This window comes from Mus musculus, chromosome 18, assembly GCF_000001635.26.
Source record: "Mus musculus strain C57BL/6J chromosome 18, GRCm38.p6 C57BL/6J".
NCBI lineage: Eukaryota > Metazoa > Chordata > Mammalia > Rodentia > Muridae > Mus > Mus musculus.
The window spans coordinates 75,619,753-75,635,440 of NC_000084.6; the positions used below are offsets into that span (position 1 = coordinate 75,619,753).

A 15,688-nucleotide genomic window follows, 5' to 3' on the forward strand; every position below is an offset into this window, starting at 1 on the left:
TGAGTTCACTCTTTACAAGCAGGCGATGACACAGAGGACTCCAGCAGCTATACTCTGGCCAAGCATCCAGTATCGCTCAGTAAGTACCAATTCCACAGAGAGCAATATACGAACTTGGTGAGGATTTTTCCCTACTACACAGACACATTTAAGGAACCAGGTGCTTTTACTAAGGTATCACGTGTACTAACAATTCCTTAACTGTCAACAAACCACACTCTGCCATTGCTGGATATTAGCCAGATGAAGTTTCGTCTGCCCGTTGTCAGGGCCAGGGGACTGGAGTGTTTGATGTCCTCCTAGATGCCATCTGCCATCCTTTGAGTCTGTCAGGGTTGCACCAGCTTGCAGGTTGGCACAGAAACCCAGACCTATGCCAATGTCTTATTGGTGGAAGAGGTAAATAGAACAGTGTTACTCCAGGGTCACCTCAGGGCAAGGCTCTTTCCCTCTCATATCGGGATGTCCTACACCACACCCATCATTCCAGAAAAAGTGGGATTATGGGACATCAGCCATAGCTTGACATCATTTCTCATACTCCCCCAGATTTCCCAGGGCTTCAGGAACTGTCAACCATCTGATAAGAAGGTATGTCGATCAGGTTCCCAGCAATGATACCATTGTCGTGAGAGCCAACTGTCAGGGGCCACCAAATCCTCAGGAAGGCTTTCTAAAGTCTAGACAGAAGCTCTGTTGCTCTTTTTATACTCTTATTTCCTTCCCTTGGCATGTGAGAGCAGATGGTGCCGACCCCCTCCAGGTTGCACATGGTCAAGGTCTCTGAATGCACTGCCCCTGGTCTCTCTTGTTAGGAGCTGTCCTCTCAGCTATCACCGTGTGTTTCCCCATTGTGGTGACAGCCAGGACATGTCCCATCATCTTCACAGAATGACTAGTGGAAAGAGGAGGCAGGGTGACAAACTGCCAGATATGGTTGAATCCTGGTTTCTGGCACTTGGTTGGCTCTTTTTTTTTTTTTTCTTATCTGGACTCCCTTCCTCCCACTTCATGGGATGCGGGCTATCCTGACTTGCCTGAAGGCATCCAGAGAGAGCAAGGTATTGTTTGGAATGAGTTGAAATAAGCAAAGAATGAGAGTGTTGCCTGCTGTAGGGAATTAACCACCTCACTTCGTGGCTGAGCCCTATGGGTGCCACCCACCCCTAGGCTTCTGGTTCAGGGCCAGGCAATGCCATGCTTGCCTGGGTAAGCCCACTCTCCCTGCTCCATCCTCACCGGCTCCTGATGACCTCTGCGTTCTTGGTACCAGTGGTCCAGGTGTGGCAGCAGTCAGAGGAGGAGCTTGCTCTTAGCAGTAACTGTCAATTGGGTGTTTACAGCAACCCAGGTAACCCTAACTCCAGAAAGCTCAGACTCTGTGAGGTCTAAGGAAAGGGTATCTCTGGGAATGCCTGCATAGCTGAGCCTTGGCCAGTTCCAGGCAGGGTCAGCACTGTTACTGAGCCCAGTGCATGCAAGGCCCCATGGTAGAGGCTTGGGACATGAGAGTCAGTGACACATCTTTTCTTGGGGTTGCTTGGCTGACGGGGCAGGTGGGGTACAAGGAACAGCTTGAGGGTGACACGAGTTAGTGTGAGGGTGTTTGCCTGCATAGTAAGTATAGTAAGGAGGAATTTGGGTGTGCTAATGCAGGGTGGATACCCATGCCTAGCTGATGCTCCCCTCTCCACCAAAGCTCCAAGACCAGGAAGGGCAGCCACAGGCCAGCTACCTGGGGCTTTCTTGTGATGGGCTCTAACCCCTTCCTAGAGGTCTTCTGTTGTGGTTTGGTCTGTTGCTATATATTATAATGCTCAAGTCTGTACCAGAAGGTCTACCTCACAGCTGGCGAGGTAGCCAGGCCAGGAGAAAAGTAGACTAGGGGTTACCCCCCCCCCCCGCATTCCCCAGTAATTGTCAAATAAAATAGCCAAAGCCTGAGTCTCATTCATTTGTAAGCTAGTCAGAGCTAAGTTTAAATTGGTTGTACTAAAGTCTTCTCATGATGGCGGCTCCAAGAGGAGAGACAAGATTCTAGGGATGAGATGAAGGGTGGCACTCCTGCTGGTGGGGGATAGAGATGGCAGGGGATAGCACGGGTTATAGAAGAGTGCCATGCCCAAGAATAGCAAACCAAGCAGAGAGGAGGCTGGAGCCAACCTGACCTTGCAGAATAGCTAGACTGCTCTAAATACCTACCTGGGTCAGGGAAAAGAAGACAGTGACTTCCATCCCGTGTTTCTGCCCTGTGTCACTCGTCCCCCAAGTCTACATCATGCCTTCTGACACTGGCACAAGGTACTGCCAGGCACTCTTGACTCCCCATGCAGGGCCATCCCCAGCCTCTAGAGCGAAAGGATGAGAGGGCAAAGGCAGAGAGAGGAGCCTCAGGGAAGGTGGTAAACAAAAGAAAATGAAGGATCCTACCCTGGAAAATTCCAGAACTAGATACCTACTGACCAAGAAACATGCATTTCTTATTGTCTAGCTCCCCACCCCTGCTTGGAGCCACATCTAAGCCTGTCATCTCTGTTAGAAGAGCCGGGGATGACAGCAGACACTGGAGACGGAGCCACTGAGCTGTGACGCTTAGGCCAAGGTGACAGAGATTCCCTGGGAAGTACATGAGCTGCACAGGGGCCGCAGAAGCACAGACAAGAGACTGGGGTGCAAGGTGCACAGTCTAGCTCAGACAAGGCCTCCTTCTTTGTGTGCTCAGTTTACCCCTCTGCAAATGGGGCAGAGGTGCCAAAAAAAGACGCCCAGGGGGCATTCAGGATCCTCTGGTTTCCATCTGAGGAGGAAGAATTTGGCCACTATGTTTATTAGCAAAAGAGAAGCCAGAATCTAGGCTTCTGCCTCCCCTCTGCCACAGAGCTGCAGCTCCACGGTTTAATATGCAGGAGTGGAAAGGTCATAATCAAATCAAACACTGTACAATCAACATAAATATTGTAAAAATAAGCTGCTGATTAGTTTCATGGCAACTTGACACCACCTATAGTCATTTGGGAGGAGGAACTCTTAGTTGTAGGTATGCCTTCCTAAGATCAGCCTATAGGCAAGTCTGTTGGGCATTTTCTTGATTAATGATTGATTGGGGGGGGGCAGCCTACTGTGGGTGGTGCTAATCCTGGTCATGTAACCCTGAGTTGTGTAAGACAGAAGGCTGAGTAAGCCAATGAGCAGTGTCCCTCTCCTATCTCTGCCTTGGTTCCTGCCTCCAGGTTCCTGCTTGGCTTGAGTTCCTGCCCAGACTTCCCTCAGTGAAGGAAGGAAGGAATATTTCTATATATTTCTGTATATAGACATGTAAGATGAATTAAATCCCTTCCTGCCCAAGTTACTTTTAGCCATGGTGTTTATCATAGCAACAGAAACCCCCAACCGAGACAGAAACAATGACCCAAATGTTATAAGAGGGAACGGTGAAGATAGCTGTCTTCCCCACAGCTTGGGAGAGACAAGATGCAGCAAAGCCATGCACCCTAGGGATAATCCCGGACCAAGGACACTAAGCATCTTCCTTTGGAACAGGTTAGAGATGGGGCGCGTTGTTTTGATTTTTTTATCCTCTCCGTGCTAGGGTAGAAGCTGCCCATGCTAAGCAGATGCTCGACCACTGAGCTGCATCCCCAGCGACGGGTAACTTCTAAGTAGCACAAGGAACTGAGGTGGGACCAAGCTAGTGAGCTAGGCAACATGTCCCTGAAACGACAGGATCAGGAGGTATAGAGTCTGAAGTGGGGCGTGGTTGGGGCAAGTGGTTTCTTCAGCTCCTAACCTCATGGTTTTTCACAGGCAGGGACAGGTATCTCTGAGACCAGCTGGGGAGGTAGGACACCCAGGTGACCAGGAATAACTTACTCCATTCCCTCTAGGCCACACAGCCCTGCAGTGTGGGTCACACACACTCGCAGTGTCAGAATTCCCAGGGCAGGAGAGAGCCCCAAATGCCGGGAGAGCTATAGACTGGAGACGCCAGACCTTTAAGCTCCTTTTCCACAGGCTCTACTGACCCAGCCCTTCCACAGACCCAGAAAAAGGATCTTCAAAATATACTGTCAGGTCCAAAAATCCCAAGAAACCCAGTGCTTGTGGGCCCATAAGGCCAGGAGCCAAACTCTAGTTTGTTCACCTGTCGCCACACAGTATCCCGAAAGGATAAGTCACCACACAAGGCGATCTCACCACCCTCCTCTCAGCCGCCATCTAGGTTTTGCCAAATGTGTATCATTCCATAAAATGATACACTTCAGAGCCACTTCAGAGCCCATGTGTTGTGGTGGGGGCAACTCCAAGGCGGCACGGGAACTAAGGGAGGCTTCCTAGAGGCCCCTACCTTCCTGCACCCATCTTTCTGCTTACTCCTAATCCCCATCCTTTAGGAAAGTCACCCAAGAGTCGGCCCAAGGTCCCAGAAAAGCAGGACATGTGACAGCTCGTAGATGGGGCACAGAGCTGGTTCCCTACCTGCTGTGGCGGGGCTCGCCCTCTGGAGAAGGAACAGCTACCATCCAGCTGCTCTCTGCAGTCAGCCGTCCACTGCAGGCAGAAAAGAAGGGTTAGTGACAGCAGCACACAAGCTCACCCTCACTCCGCCTGCCTCCCTGCAGACCCATTAGGAAATCCGACTTGGCATGCTGATGGCAAACCCATCGCTGTGACCTGTAGGTCCAAGGTAGTCCCTGGGTATATGCCCGGGGAAGCCAAGTTCACAAAACAGTGACGTTCCAACTACATCCTAAAGTCAGCCAAACATGACGCCGAGTTATTCTAGACAATCAGTATCACATGGATCCCTGTTAGTGTCTTCACTGTGATCCTTGCAACATGGTTATGTAAGACGTTCATACCAGGGGAAGGTGGGTGATAGGGGACACTTGGAACTACTGCCTCACGTTCCCTACGAGTCTACAATAATTTCAAAAAGCAAAAAGTAATATATGTGAAGACATACATAGATATACATTATGAATAAGTATATATACACATGTAAATATGTGCACATGCATATTCAGGGAAGACATACATACATCCACATGTGATATGTGTATGTATATCATGTTTAAAACATTATAAGAGCATGTCTTTGCTTTACATATTGGCACAACTCCTCTCCTGGGTGGAATCCACCCGAGGCTGTCAGCGTGGGTATAACCAAGGAGTGTAGGCTCTGAAGGAAGCCCTGAGTGAAGCCGAGTGAATGTGTGTTGTTGATATAGGCTAAGCCATGCCAAGGACCCTACAGCCTTAGGCCTAAAGGGATGGCCAAGCCTTCCTTGGGGGACTAGTGTTGAGTGTTGACCATATATGCCTAAAGTATTTGTCATAGCTCCCCCTGCTGGATGTTTACAGCCTGAACACTGCTCCTCTACTGAGGTTGCTCCTACTGTGGTAAACCAAAGGCATCTCCTTGGTCCAGCTGTATACCATAATGTATATAATAACCCCACCTCTTTGTTCAGCAATAATCTTGCCGCTCTGTTCAAATCTATATAATAAACATGGTGGACTTCCATGGGGTGCTGAGGTTTCTCCATCTGAGAGCCCAGACCCCTAACCTTAGCTTTGTGTCTGTGTGTCCATCTGTCTGTCACTCGTTCTCTATCCCAGCCATATGGGAATCCCTGGAGCCATGCAAGGACACAGCAGAGGAGGAAGGCGATTGCTAGTGTCTCTCTTTCTAGGAATCCTAGACACTGCTGAACAGCGTGGGTGTGACATCCCATAGAGTGGTGACTTGCTGGTGAGTGCAGCTCCTTCCAAGGAAGGTGCCACACACATCTGTGTGCTAGCCCGCCACCTGGTGAGCTGTCCCAGGCCTAGCAAGATAGCTCTGTTGTGCCCACCAAGTCACTTCTGAGCAACTCCTAACAGAGCATTTGCTAGCGGCAGTACAAAAGGGGATGAGGATGTCTGACAGAAATGAGAAAGAGCAGGATACCCACGGGGGCTTCGGAGGGAAGGAGACGGGTAGCCCACTAGCACACACTGAGGGTTCCCAAAGAAAGAGCTTGGCAGAAACAAAACAGAGACAGACAAAGGGTAGCTTGGAGGGATACTACTGATGTCAGGCCATAGAAGTCAGCACCATTTTCCCCATGGACAGAGCCAGGCAGCACCAGAGTAGAGTGGCTAGAGATGCAGACCTGGCCCAGTGAGTAGTGGGTCAGGGCCAGGTTCCATGTTTTTTAATAACAGTTGAGTTGGAAATGAGGTTGGGATGTAGAGCTTGGGGCCAAGCAGCAGAAAGTGAGTGTTCCATGTAGGGGAAGGGGAACACAGTGACTGAGCCTGTAGAACCATCAGAACCAGCGAGTCCCACACAAGCCCAAGGCCTAGTAGGAAAGAGACAGTGGTTCTATCTGAACATCACCCTAACACCCGAGGGAGCTACCAAGCATGAACAATCACCTGATCACCCACTGGGCTTGAGGGACTTCTACTTGAATGGTCTACCTGTGCAGAAGCCTGGGGTATCATTCCTACAAGGCTGCCTGTTCATAGGGACACATGCCTCTCCCTGATCCCCAAAGTCCTGGGGAACTCCCCTCCAAAACTCCTTCAGCCAATGGCTGGGTGCCAACCATAACATTTTCTTTCCTCTCCTGTAATACCATGCATTGCCTGTTTCCTTTTGTCCCTCTGAGATGCTGTCTGGAAAGCTCTGGTAGGCACCCCAGAAACTAGCTAAATCTGTTGGGGTGATTCTGGAGCAGATGAGGCCCCTTCCTCTCAAACACTCAGTCACAAGCCTGAAATCTTGCTCATGGATCATCTGTCCTTCAGGGCAAAGGGGCCCATATCTTGTACCTCCCGACTATGAAGGCTGTCTAGGGGCTTGGGGTGCCATCCTCCTGGCCAAGGGCATCCAGAAAAAGAGCCAGGACATGTGGGGAATGGTACACGTGGGAATAATGCACATACGTGTGCAACTGTGGCTTTAGACCTTCCACATATTGTAATTTATATCTTAATTTTAAAGCGTGGAATGAATAGGACACAGGGTTAAAGACTTGACAAACACTTGGAATGTAAATGTTTATTCTGAACTTAAGAGTTTATCCCATCACTCCCTGTTCTTTACTGTACATTAAAAGACACTGCACAATTCAAACAGTTATAGTCAGTTACCAGTCATTTGCATCCCGTGATGTGCTATACCCTTTTAGCAAAGTTTGGGAAGGACGGGGTTGTCCATGTGGCAGTGAGCACTGGGAGGAAGAGGAGGAGGGAGAGGAGGATTAGAAGGAGCAGGAGGAGGAAGGTCAAGGCTTAGAGTAGGGCAGGGATAGTGAAGATACAAATGCCCACTTTTCAGTGTCAAAGGCTTCCTCAGACTAGCCCCACCCAACATCAACACTGATGACTGGCAGGGTCAGGGCCCAAGTATTAACTACTTTCCTCTTCACTCCGACCATTGCTGACAAAGCAATTTGGAGAGGAAGGATTTGTTCTAGCTCTCAGCTTTAGGGTGTGCTGTTCATCCCCATGGAGTCGAGCATGGGAGCTAAGGCTGGGACTCTTCCCATCTCAGAGGACCAGGAAGCAGAGGGTGAGCAGGAAGTGGGGTCAGGCTACTAAATCTCCAGGCCAGCTCAGTGAGGCACATCCTCTAGCAAGTCTCCACCTTCTAATGATCCCATATCCCCCAGACAACAGAAGGCGGGGACCAAGTGGAGGATATTTTACACTCAAACCACTCCACCATATGTTGAGTTGATAGAGGAACAAAATCACACACACACACAAACAATTAGCACATAGTGAGACCTTAGCACATGGCAAGTGTTCTTTTTTTTTTTTCAAAGAGCTCATGTAGTGCAGACTGGCCTCAAAATACAGATCCTCCTAACTTCACCATCGAAGAACTGGGGTCACAGTGTGTGCCACCATACCTGGATACCATAAGAGGAGTTAGGAGAGACTTATCAACAACCACATAAAAAACTATTCCTGGGAACAGTTCTAAGTTGACTAAAACCCCCAGGACAAGTTCAAACCACATCAAAATTTAAAACTCCTGTGTAGGTGCCAGGAATCAAAGAAGGGAGAAAGTAGGGAAAGAAGGGTGGGAGGGAGGAAGACAGTTGGAGGCTACTTGCAGCATGCATAGTCACGGACTAAACACAAGAACAACGAGGCTTTCTGAGCAGAATCAGGGCTTCTGCTAAACCTGTCAACCCATTAACATTTGGTTCTCAAGCCCCCTAGATGCTTTTATTTTCTTCATTTGGCACATGTGGATCCTGGGGCACAGTAGCATTAAGCAGCTTGACAAGGAATATATCATCAAAAAAGTGTTAGAACGAGCCAAGGGCCATTAACTCAAAGAGACAGACAGACAGACAGACAGACAGACAGACAGATACATACATACATACAGACAGACAGATACATAGATACATAGATAGATACACATACATACATAGATACATAGGTAGGTAGGTAGATAGATACATAGATAGATAGGTAGGTAGGTAGGTAGATAGATAGATAGATAGATAGATAGATAGATAGATAGATAGATAGATAGATAAGGTGGCTGATTCTAAATGCAATGTACAGCTTTGGTTTCAGTGTTCTAACCAGATTTGGTTTTTCTGTTGTTTGTTTTGTTATTGTTATGGTTTGGATATGAAGTATCTTCCTCAAACACTCAAAAGTTGAAGACTGGGCCCCCAGCCGTCTCTCTTTGCTGAGAGGCAACTGGCTTCTGAGGCCCTGACCTGATGGATAATTGCCTGGTAGACACACTACAATGGTAATCCTGGGAGGTGTGATCTGTTAGAGGAAGTAACTCCCTGGGGGTGGTGCCTGAGAAGACACCTTGTTCTGGTCCCCTCCTGTCTCTGTCTGTCTGTCTGTCTGTCTGTCTGTCTCCCCCTCTCTCTCTGTATCTCTCTGTCTCTGTCTCTGTCTGTCTCTGTCTGTCTGTCTCTGTCTCTCTCTGTGTCTCTGTGTCTCTCTCTCTGTCTCTCTCTCTGTCTCTCTGTCTCTGTCTCTGTCTCTCTCTCTCTCTCTCTCTCTCTCTTTCTCTCTCTGCTTCCTGACTGCCAGGAAGACAGTAACTCTCCTCTGGTGATGCCTTCTGCTGGGATGTTCTCTTCTTCACTCCAGGCCCAGAAGCATGAAGCCAACCAAGCACGTGGGACAGGGTTCTGGAAGCACAAGCCATACCAGACTTCCCATCTTCCAGCCGCTTAGATACTGCATTGTGAAAGATGATGTGAAAGAGATGAAAGAGACTAACAGCTGTACAGATCCTATTGGGAGTATGTATGTATGGGTGTGTCTGTTCTTCTTCTTATTCTTTTACAAGCAATAAATGTGTGTGTATTAAATATACAAGTATATATTGAGAGGCAGAGTAAATGTGCTATATTAACAATTGAGGTCATGGTGTAAAAGATAGGAACTTTTAAGATTATCTCAAAATAAAAAGGGAGAGAGAGGGGGGGGGCAGACTTTAAACTATCCACAAGGTTTTATGAAGGTCCATGTGCTGGGACACTCTACTGCATTTCAAACTGACAGAGTTCTCTCTAGGCTTTTAAGGAGGCCCTGATGCCCAGCTCACTGGCCATATCTCCTCTGTGCTAGGCAACTACCAGACTGCCCTCTGCCTGACTGTGGTCTACACCCTGACCCCAGAGCTCAGCTTTGGTCATTCCCACTGCATGGGATACTCTTTTCTAAGTAACCTCACTCTCGTGGCCTTCAGATCTTCCCTCCAAGGCCTCCTTCCAACAGCCCCGGCTTCCTTCTCCTTCTTCCTTCATACCAATGCCTGCTTTCTAGTCCCCTATTTTCCATCCTTCCTACCAGAAAGCAAGAGCTGGCAAGGCACAGCTCATGGCTGGTTCTGTTTATCACTTTGTTTCAGAGCCTACAACCATGCCCGAAAAAATAAATGCTACCTTGAGTTATCTTAAAACATCTTTGTGCCCCGGTTTGGCTGGTTGTGAATGCTGTTCTGATGAATATAACCTGATTGCCTACCAACATCAGAGGCGCCAAGCATTTCCGACCACAGCATCCCCACCTCCCCTAAAAAGGGCCAAGAGCTAATAAGATTGAGTCCTAATTCTCTCTCCATACCTTAACCACTCGACACTCTATCCATTACAGCTGGGAACAAGAAGAAAGTGGGCGGGGTGAGCCTCCAGGGCCAGGAAGAGTGAGTGCTGTACTGCTTACCAAGTCTATGGCTCAATTTCCCACACGCAGAGCAAAGCCAAGTCCTTCTCCTAACTAAGGATGGAGTGAGGACAGCATTTTTTAATTAAAAAATTATCTTACGTGTATGAATATTTTGTGTGATCATGTGTATGTGTATACACGATGAATGGTGCCTGCAGAAGCTGGAAGAGGGCACTGTGTCCCTTGGGGCTGGAGTTACAGATAATGTATGAGCTACCACCAGGGGACTGAACTCCAGTCCTCTGAAAGAGCAGCCAATGCTTTTAACCTCTGAGCCATCTCTTCGGCCCCAAGGAAAACTTTTAAGAAGTGACTTCGGGGACTCAGAATCCATTAGAAAATAAGAATTCTTTTTTTTTTTTAAAGACTTCAATCTTTAACAATTTATGTGTAGAATGTGTGTCTCTGTGTGTGGACGCCATATTTGTGCAAGAGAAAAGGCTTGCAATGTTGTTGGCAATGGGTGGGATTTTAAATGTGGTATTAGGGAAGAGCTGGGATGCTACACATGTATAGGGTTGCTCATTTGCTTTCATTACTTTTCCCACTGTGATAAAAATTCTCTGACAAGAGCATCCCCCAGGAGAGGGTCCCCTCTTGTTCATAGTTTGGGTGTACAGCCTGTCATGGTGGAGAGGTCAGGTGACTGGAGCGTGAAGCAGCTGGTCCTATCACGCCATGGTAAAGAACAGAGAGCAGTGGACTTGTGTTTGTGCTTGTCTCGTCCTCTCTGCTTTGTCCAGTTTAGGACTTCTTGCCCAGGGAATGGTCCTGCCCACAATCACAATGGGCTTCTCCATATCTTTCATTTCCCACATCCCTCATAGGCATGCCTAGATGCCTGTCTCTCAAGTGATTCTAGACTCAATTTGACATCAACTATTGCATCATCTATCCATCTATTTATCTGTCTATCTGTCCATCCATCCATCTATCCAGCCAGCCAGCCATCAACCATCCATCCATCTGTCTGTCTGTCAGCTAGCCAGCCATCAACCATCCATCCATCTGTCTGTCAGTCAGTCTGTCTATTAATCAAATTATCTACCTATTCTTCATATGTTGTGGTTTGGATATCCTCCAAAGCCTCATGGTTGAAGGCTTGGTCTCCAGTGTAATCTCAAAGGTGAGGCTTTAGAGAAGTAATCGTAGGTGCTGATCAAATCAATGGATCTATCCACACTTAAATGGACAAGCAGAAGGAAGGACCTGATTGGAGGAATTGGGGCTGTGTCTTTGAAGGGTGTATTCTGTCTCTAGCCTCTTCCTCTGTCTCTCTCTTCCTCCTATCTGCCATGCAGTGTGCAGCTTTCTCTCACCATGTTCTCTGTGATGTTGTTCTGCCTTAACTACACCCCAGAAATGGTGAGTCAGCTGATCACGACTGGAAAAAAAGACAGAAAAGTAAGTCTAGGCATCTTGTCACAGCGATGAAAACTGCCTAATTATCCATCTGTCTGTCTGTCTGTCTATCTATCTATCTATCTATCTATCTATCTATCTATCTATCTATCATCTTACTGATCCATCCATGTACCCATCTACCAACCTATCCACTTTACTCCCCTCTCCCAACTTTTCTTGTGTTGCTGGGACAGGGAAGGGGACACACGTGTGCAGGCCTTATGAGGCATTTTCTTCCCAAGGGTCCACTGCCATTGCTCAGATTTCAAAGACACCCGTCACCAATAGAAGAACAATATTCTCCACTCCCTCACACTTTCTCAAGGTTTCCAAGAACCTTAGCAAATTTCTCCCTCAGAAATATCAAAACAGCACCACAGACAGGCAGAGACATTCTTTGTATGTCTGTGTTTTTAAAAATTCCATTTAAAGCAGTCATCAGATCAAATAAAAACAAGCAGAGTGGATTTAGCAGAACTATTTCTTACAAAGCTGTGTCAATCGCAGATTTTTTAAAAGTGTCTCTGGATGATGGGTCTAGTCTTGGTCCCGAGTAAAGCCGGCCACCTCTGTCTCTCTTCTGGGGCGGGGGGTTATGGATACAGGGAGAGGCACTCTGGGGAAGTCCCTCTTCCTCTAAAGCATACAGACGGTCTGTATGGCCAGGTGCAGTCAGGCCAGGTGCGTGCATGCTCCCATCAAACCTCAGAGCATGCAGAAAGTTTAAGGAATGCACTCTAATGGCAGGAATGTCAGTTTCCCTCAGACTACAAACCATAAACATCTATCGAAAGCCCCTGCAGAGGCCTGGCTACCTGGATCTATCTCAGATGCAGGTGTCCAAGTCTAAGTGAAGTCTGCCTAAGCTAGCAGCAGGAAGAAGTACAGAGCTAGCCGGTGGACAGTCTACTACCTGTTCAGTAGTAGACCCCTTCCCTCTGTTCATCCATCCATCCATCTGTCCATCTGTCCATCTGTTTGTCTATCTGCCTGTCCCTCCCCCACTCTGTCTGTTCCACCGAGCTTGAGGTGTTAGCCTAAGGACACCAGCTCAGGCTGTTTCCCGGAATAACATTTCTTCCCTTTGAAATTGATTTGATTTAGATACGGGCAGAAGATCCTGACATCCAGGTGTGTCTGGGAGGAGATTTCTGCAGACGGATCATGAGAACACTGATTCGATGAATGGCTGAGTCACAGATGGAGTCAGATTCCACAGTGTTGGGAGGTGGCAGCACCTTGGGCCTGTTGGAGGAAAGAGGCCTATGTGTGGTGGTGGCCGTGTGTGTGTGTGTGTGTGTGTGTGTGTGTGTACATATTCACATGTGTGTGGACATACTGCTGTGTGTGTTTGTGTGTGTGTGTGTACATACTCACATGTGTGTGGACATACTGCTGTCTGTATGTGTGTGTGTGTGTATGTGTGTTGTATCTTGCCCCTGGCAGTTTCTGTTACTACTCTACTCCTGTACCTCACAAAGTGAACTGCTCTGTTCTTTCCCACCCTGCCCTCAGTGATGGCCAAAACCTCTGAAACCATAAATTTTTTTTCTAGATTAAAAAAAAATGTTTCTCTCTCTCTCTCTCTCTCTCTCTCTCTCTCTCTCTCTCTCTCTCTGCTGTGATGGTGGGGTAGTGTGTGTGTGCAGGGATCAGAGAATAACCTCAAGTGCTTGCTCTCGCCTTTTCTCTCTTCTTGCTAGCCACCGTGTGCACGAGGCTGCCACCCTGTGAGCGCCACGGACTCCCTTCCCTCCTCTCTCACACAACTGGAAGAGTCCCTGGATTACAGATCTGTGCTGCTGTGCCCAGCTTTACATTGGTTCTAAGGATTAAACTCAGGTCCTTACCCGTCCGTGTGTGGCAAGCACTCTACCCACTGAGCCATCTCCCAAGTCCTTCTCATACGTGTCTGACGTCAGGCATTTCATCACAACGAAGTGACGGTGACTAAGGCATTGCCCCAGACAACCCAAACGGATTAAATTTCCTTAGGAATTTTCTGATTCATGTCTCCCACTCCCCCCACCTCTCGTTCAGGTCACGATATTGCTAATTCTATAAGAGAGTGGTTTAAATTAAGAAATGAAACAGTACAAATCAATTCATGCCCTCAGACACACTCCTGCCATCTTGAAGTCCTTTATAGATCAGCAGGTCACTCCCCATTGTCGCACAACTGTATTCCTCCTGGGTTCGTGCGTGTGTGTGTGTGTGTGTGTGTGTGTGTCCTTTCATGAGCTTGTGGAGATCCAGGCTGTCCCAGGCTGTCCCAGAGTTGACTGAGCTGTCGGCCTCTGTGCTTCTCCCTCACCCCACAGACCCCTGGACTTACGTCATCCCCTTCCTCTGAGTTCTTACACCCCTCCATCTTCAACAGATTTTACTCCTGGACGCCTCTTTTGGATTCCCAGATCACTCCCTCTAGTACCAGAACCCCGGCAAAGCTTCAGTCCCTGGCCTCCAATCCACTAGAGAAGTGGCTTTCGATCTTCCTAATGCACAGACCCTTTAATATAGCTCCCCATGTTGTGGTGACGCCCCAGCCATAAAATGATTTCTCCTGTTACTTCATAACTGCAATTTTGCTACTGTTACTAGTCATAATTAAATATATGTGTTTTCTGATCGTCTTAGGTGACCCCTGTGAATGGGTTGGTTGACCCTAAAGGGGGTCTCGACCCCCAGGTTGAGAACCCCTGCATTAGCGCATTGCCTACCTGCCTTGGTGCCCACTCCACCCTCCCTTGCCTGGGGATCTGATTACATTACTATCCTCATTCCCTGGACTTCCTTCTGATTTCCCTCCACTATATTTCAACCTTGGCTGAGACCATCTTCCTGACTCTACTGCAGCCCTGTGGTGGCTGAAAGTCACTGGGAGTCTCCCATAGCTCTGTGGCAGATGTCATGCTGCATGTGTGGTGGCAGGGTGGGCTGCTGGGAGGTGAACAGATCCAGTGCTCTGCCCACTCCGCTCACCCTGGGCCTTTAACTAATCCGGCTACGCTCCTTTGGCCCTCATCTCTACAATGCCTCCACATCGCCATCCCCTTTGGTTGAGCTCCAAGCGGCAGTAACAAGCCTGGTCTCCCGCTGCTGCCCTTATCCATCTCTTCGCTGCGGCCTCTCCAGCCACTGCCACTAGTTGCTCTGTCAGGGATGCTGTCCTCTTCCAAGACCAGCAGCAGTCCCTAAAGTGACCCACCCCTTCCCCCCACTTCCTAAATTCTCCTTCTTCCAGGATCCTGGCATTGCTCCTGCCTTGGCTTCCTTCCAGCCGGCTCTCCTGACTCCTCCTCCTCCTCTCTCATCTATCCAGGGGCCCCTGACCCAGGCTCAGCCCTGCACCTCCTGTCTACACGGCCCCCTTCTTGGCTTCATCAACCTGAGTCTCTTCCTCTTGCTCCAGTATTCTATCTCCTGGTTGAGTCTTGGTTTCTGGGCCCACGTTTGGTATGCAAGCTCCTTATCTACTACCTGATCCCTTTCCCTACCATTTTACTGACCTCACCCTGACCATTCTTTAATTTTCCAAACTAGCAACTCTCTTGAGAAGTCCCCACTTAGACACTGGGGTGTGTTCTGTCCCTTTAAGGGCACTCTCTAGCTCCCTCAATGCTTGCACTTAAATCTACTAAACCATCTGATAGTACAAAGCAAAAAACCCAAACAAAAAACCCTGCAACTTTGCTTCAACAAATAAAAGAAACAAATGAGCCCCGGCTGTGGGCTTCTCAATTGCGTGTAGTAGCCGTCCTGGCTGAGACGGTCACCAGCACGGGAGAAGAAGTTCCAGGAAGGTGAGCTTTTACACACTCCCAATTCCAAAACCTCCCAGGTCCTTCAGAGGATAGTTGCTTAGGAGCCCATATACTTGTGGCTTTAGAACATCAAGGACTCTAAGGAAAACTGCAGGGGACTCTATTCTGCCCCCAGAGCCCAGTGGGATGGGGCAGGGGACTCCTGCTACATAAGGCTGTCCCAGGCTGGGCTGCAGAGATGGCTCAGCAGTTAGGAGTACTGACCTCTGCTCTTCCAGAGGTCCTGAGTTTGATTCCCAGTAACCACGCGG

The 15,688-nt window shown here is 48.5% G+C and overlaps 1 protein-coding gene across 6 annotated transcripts in view; it reads right to left on the reverse strand.

The window, feature by feature from the left end:
- The window catches only part of Ctif (CBP80/20-dependent translation initiation factor), a 266,492-nt gene that overhangs the window by 188,548 nt on the left and 62,256 nt on the right, over positions 1-15,688 (reverse strand). For all 6 annotated transcript variants that reach the window (NM_201354.2, XM_006525973.4, XM_006525967.4 and 3 more), the window contains one exon: positions 4,477-4,548. In NM_201354.2, the coding sequence (NP_958742.2) occupies positions 4,477-4,548 (72 nt within the window). The remainder of the gene's footprint in view (positions 1-4,476; positions 4,549-15,688) is intronic.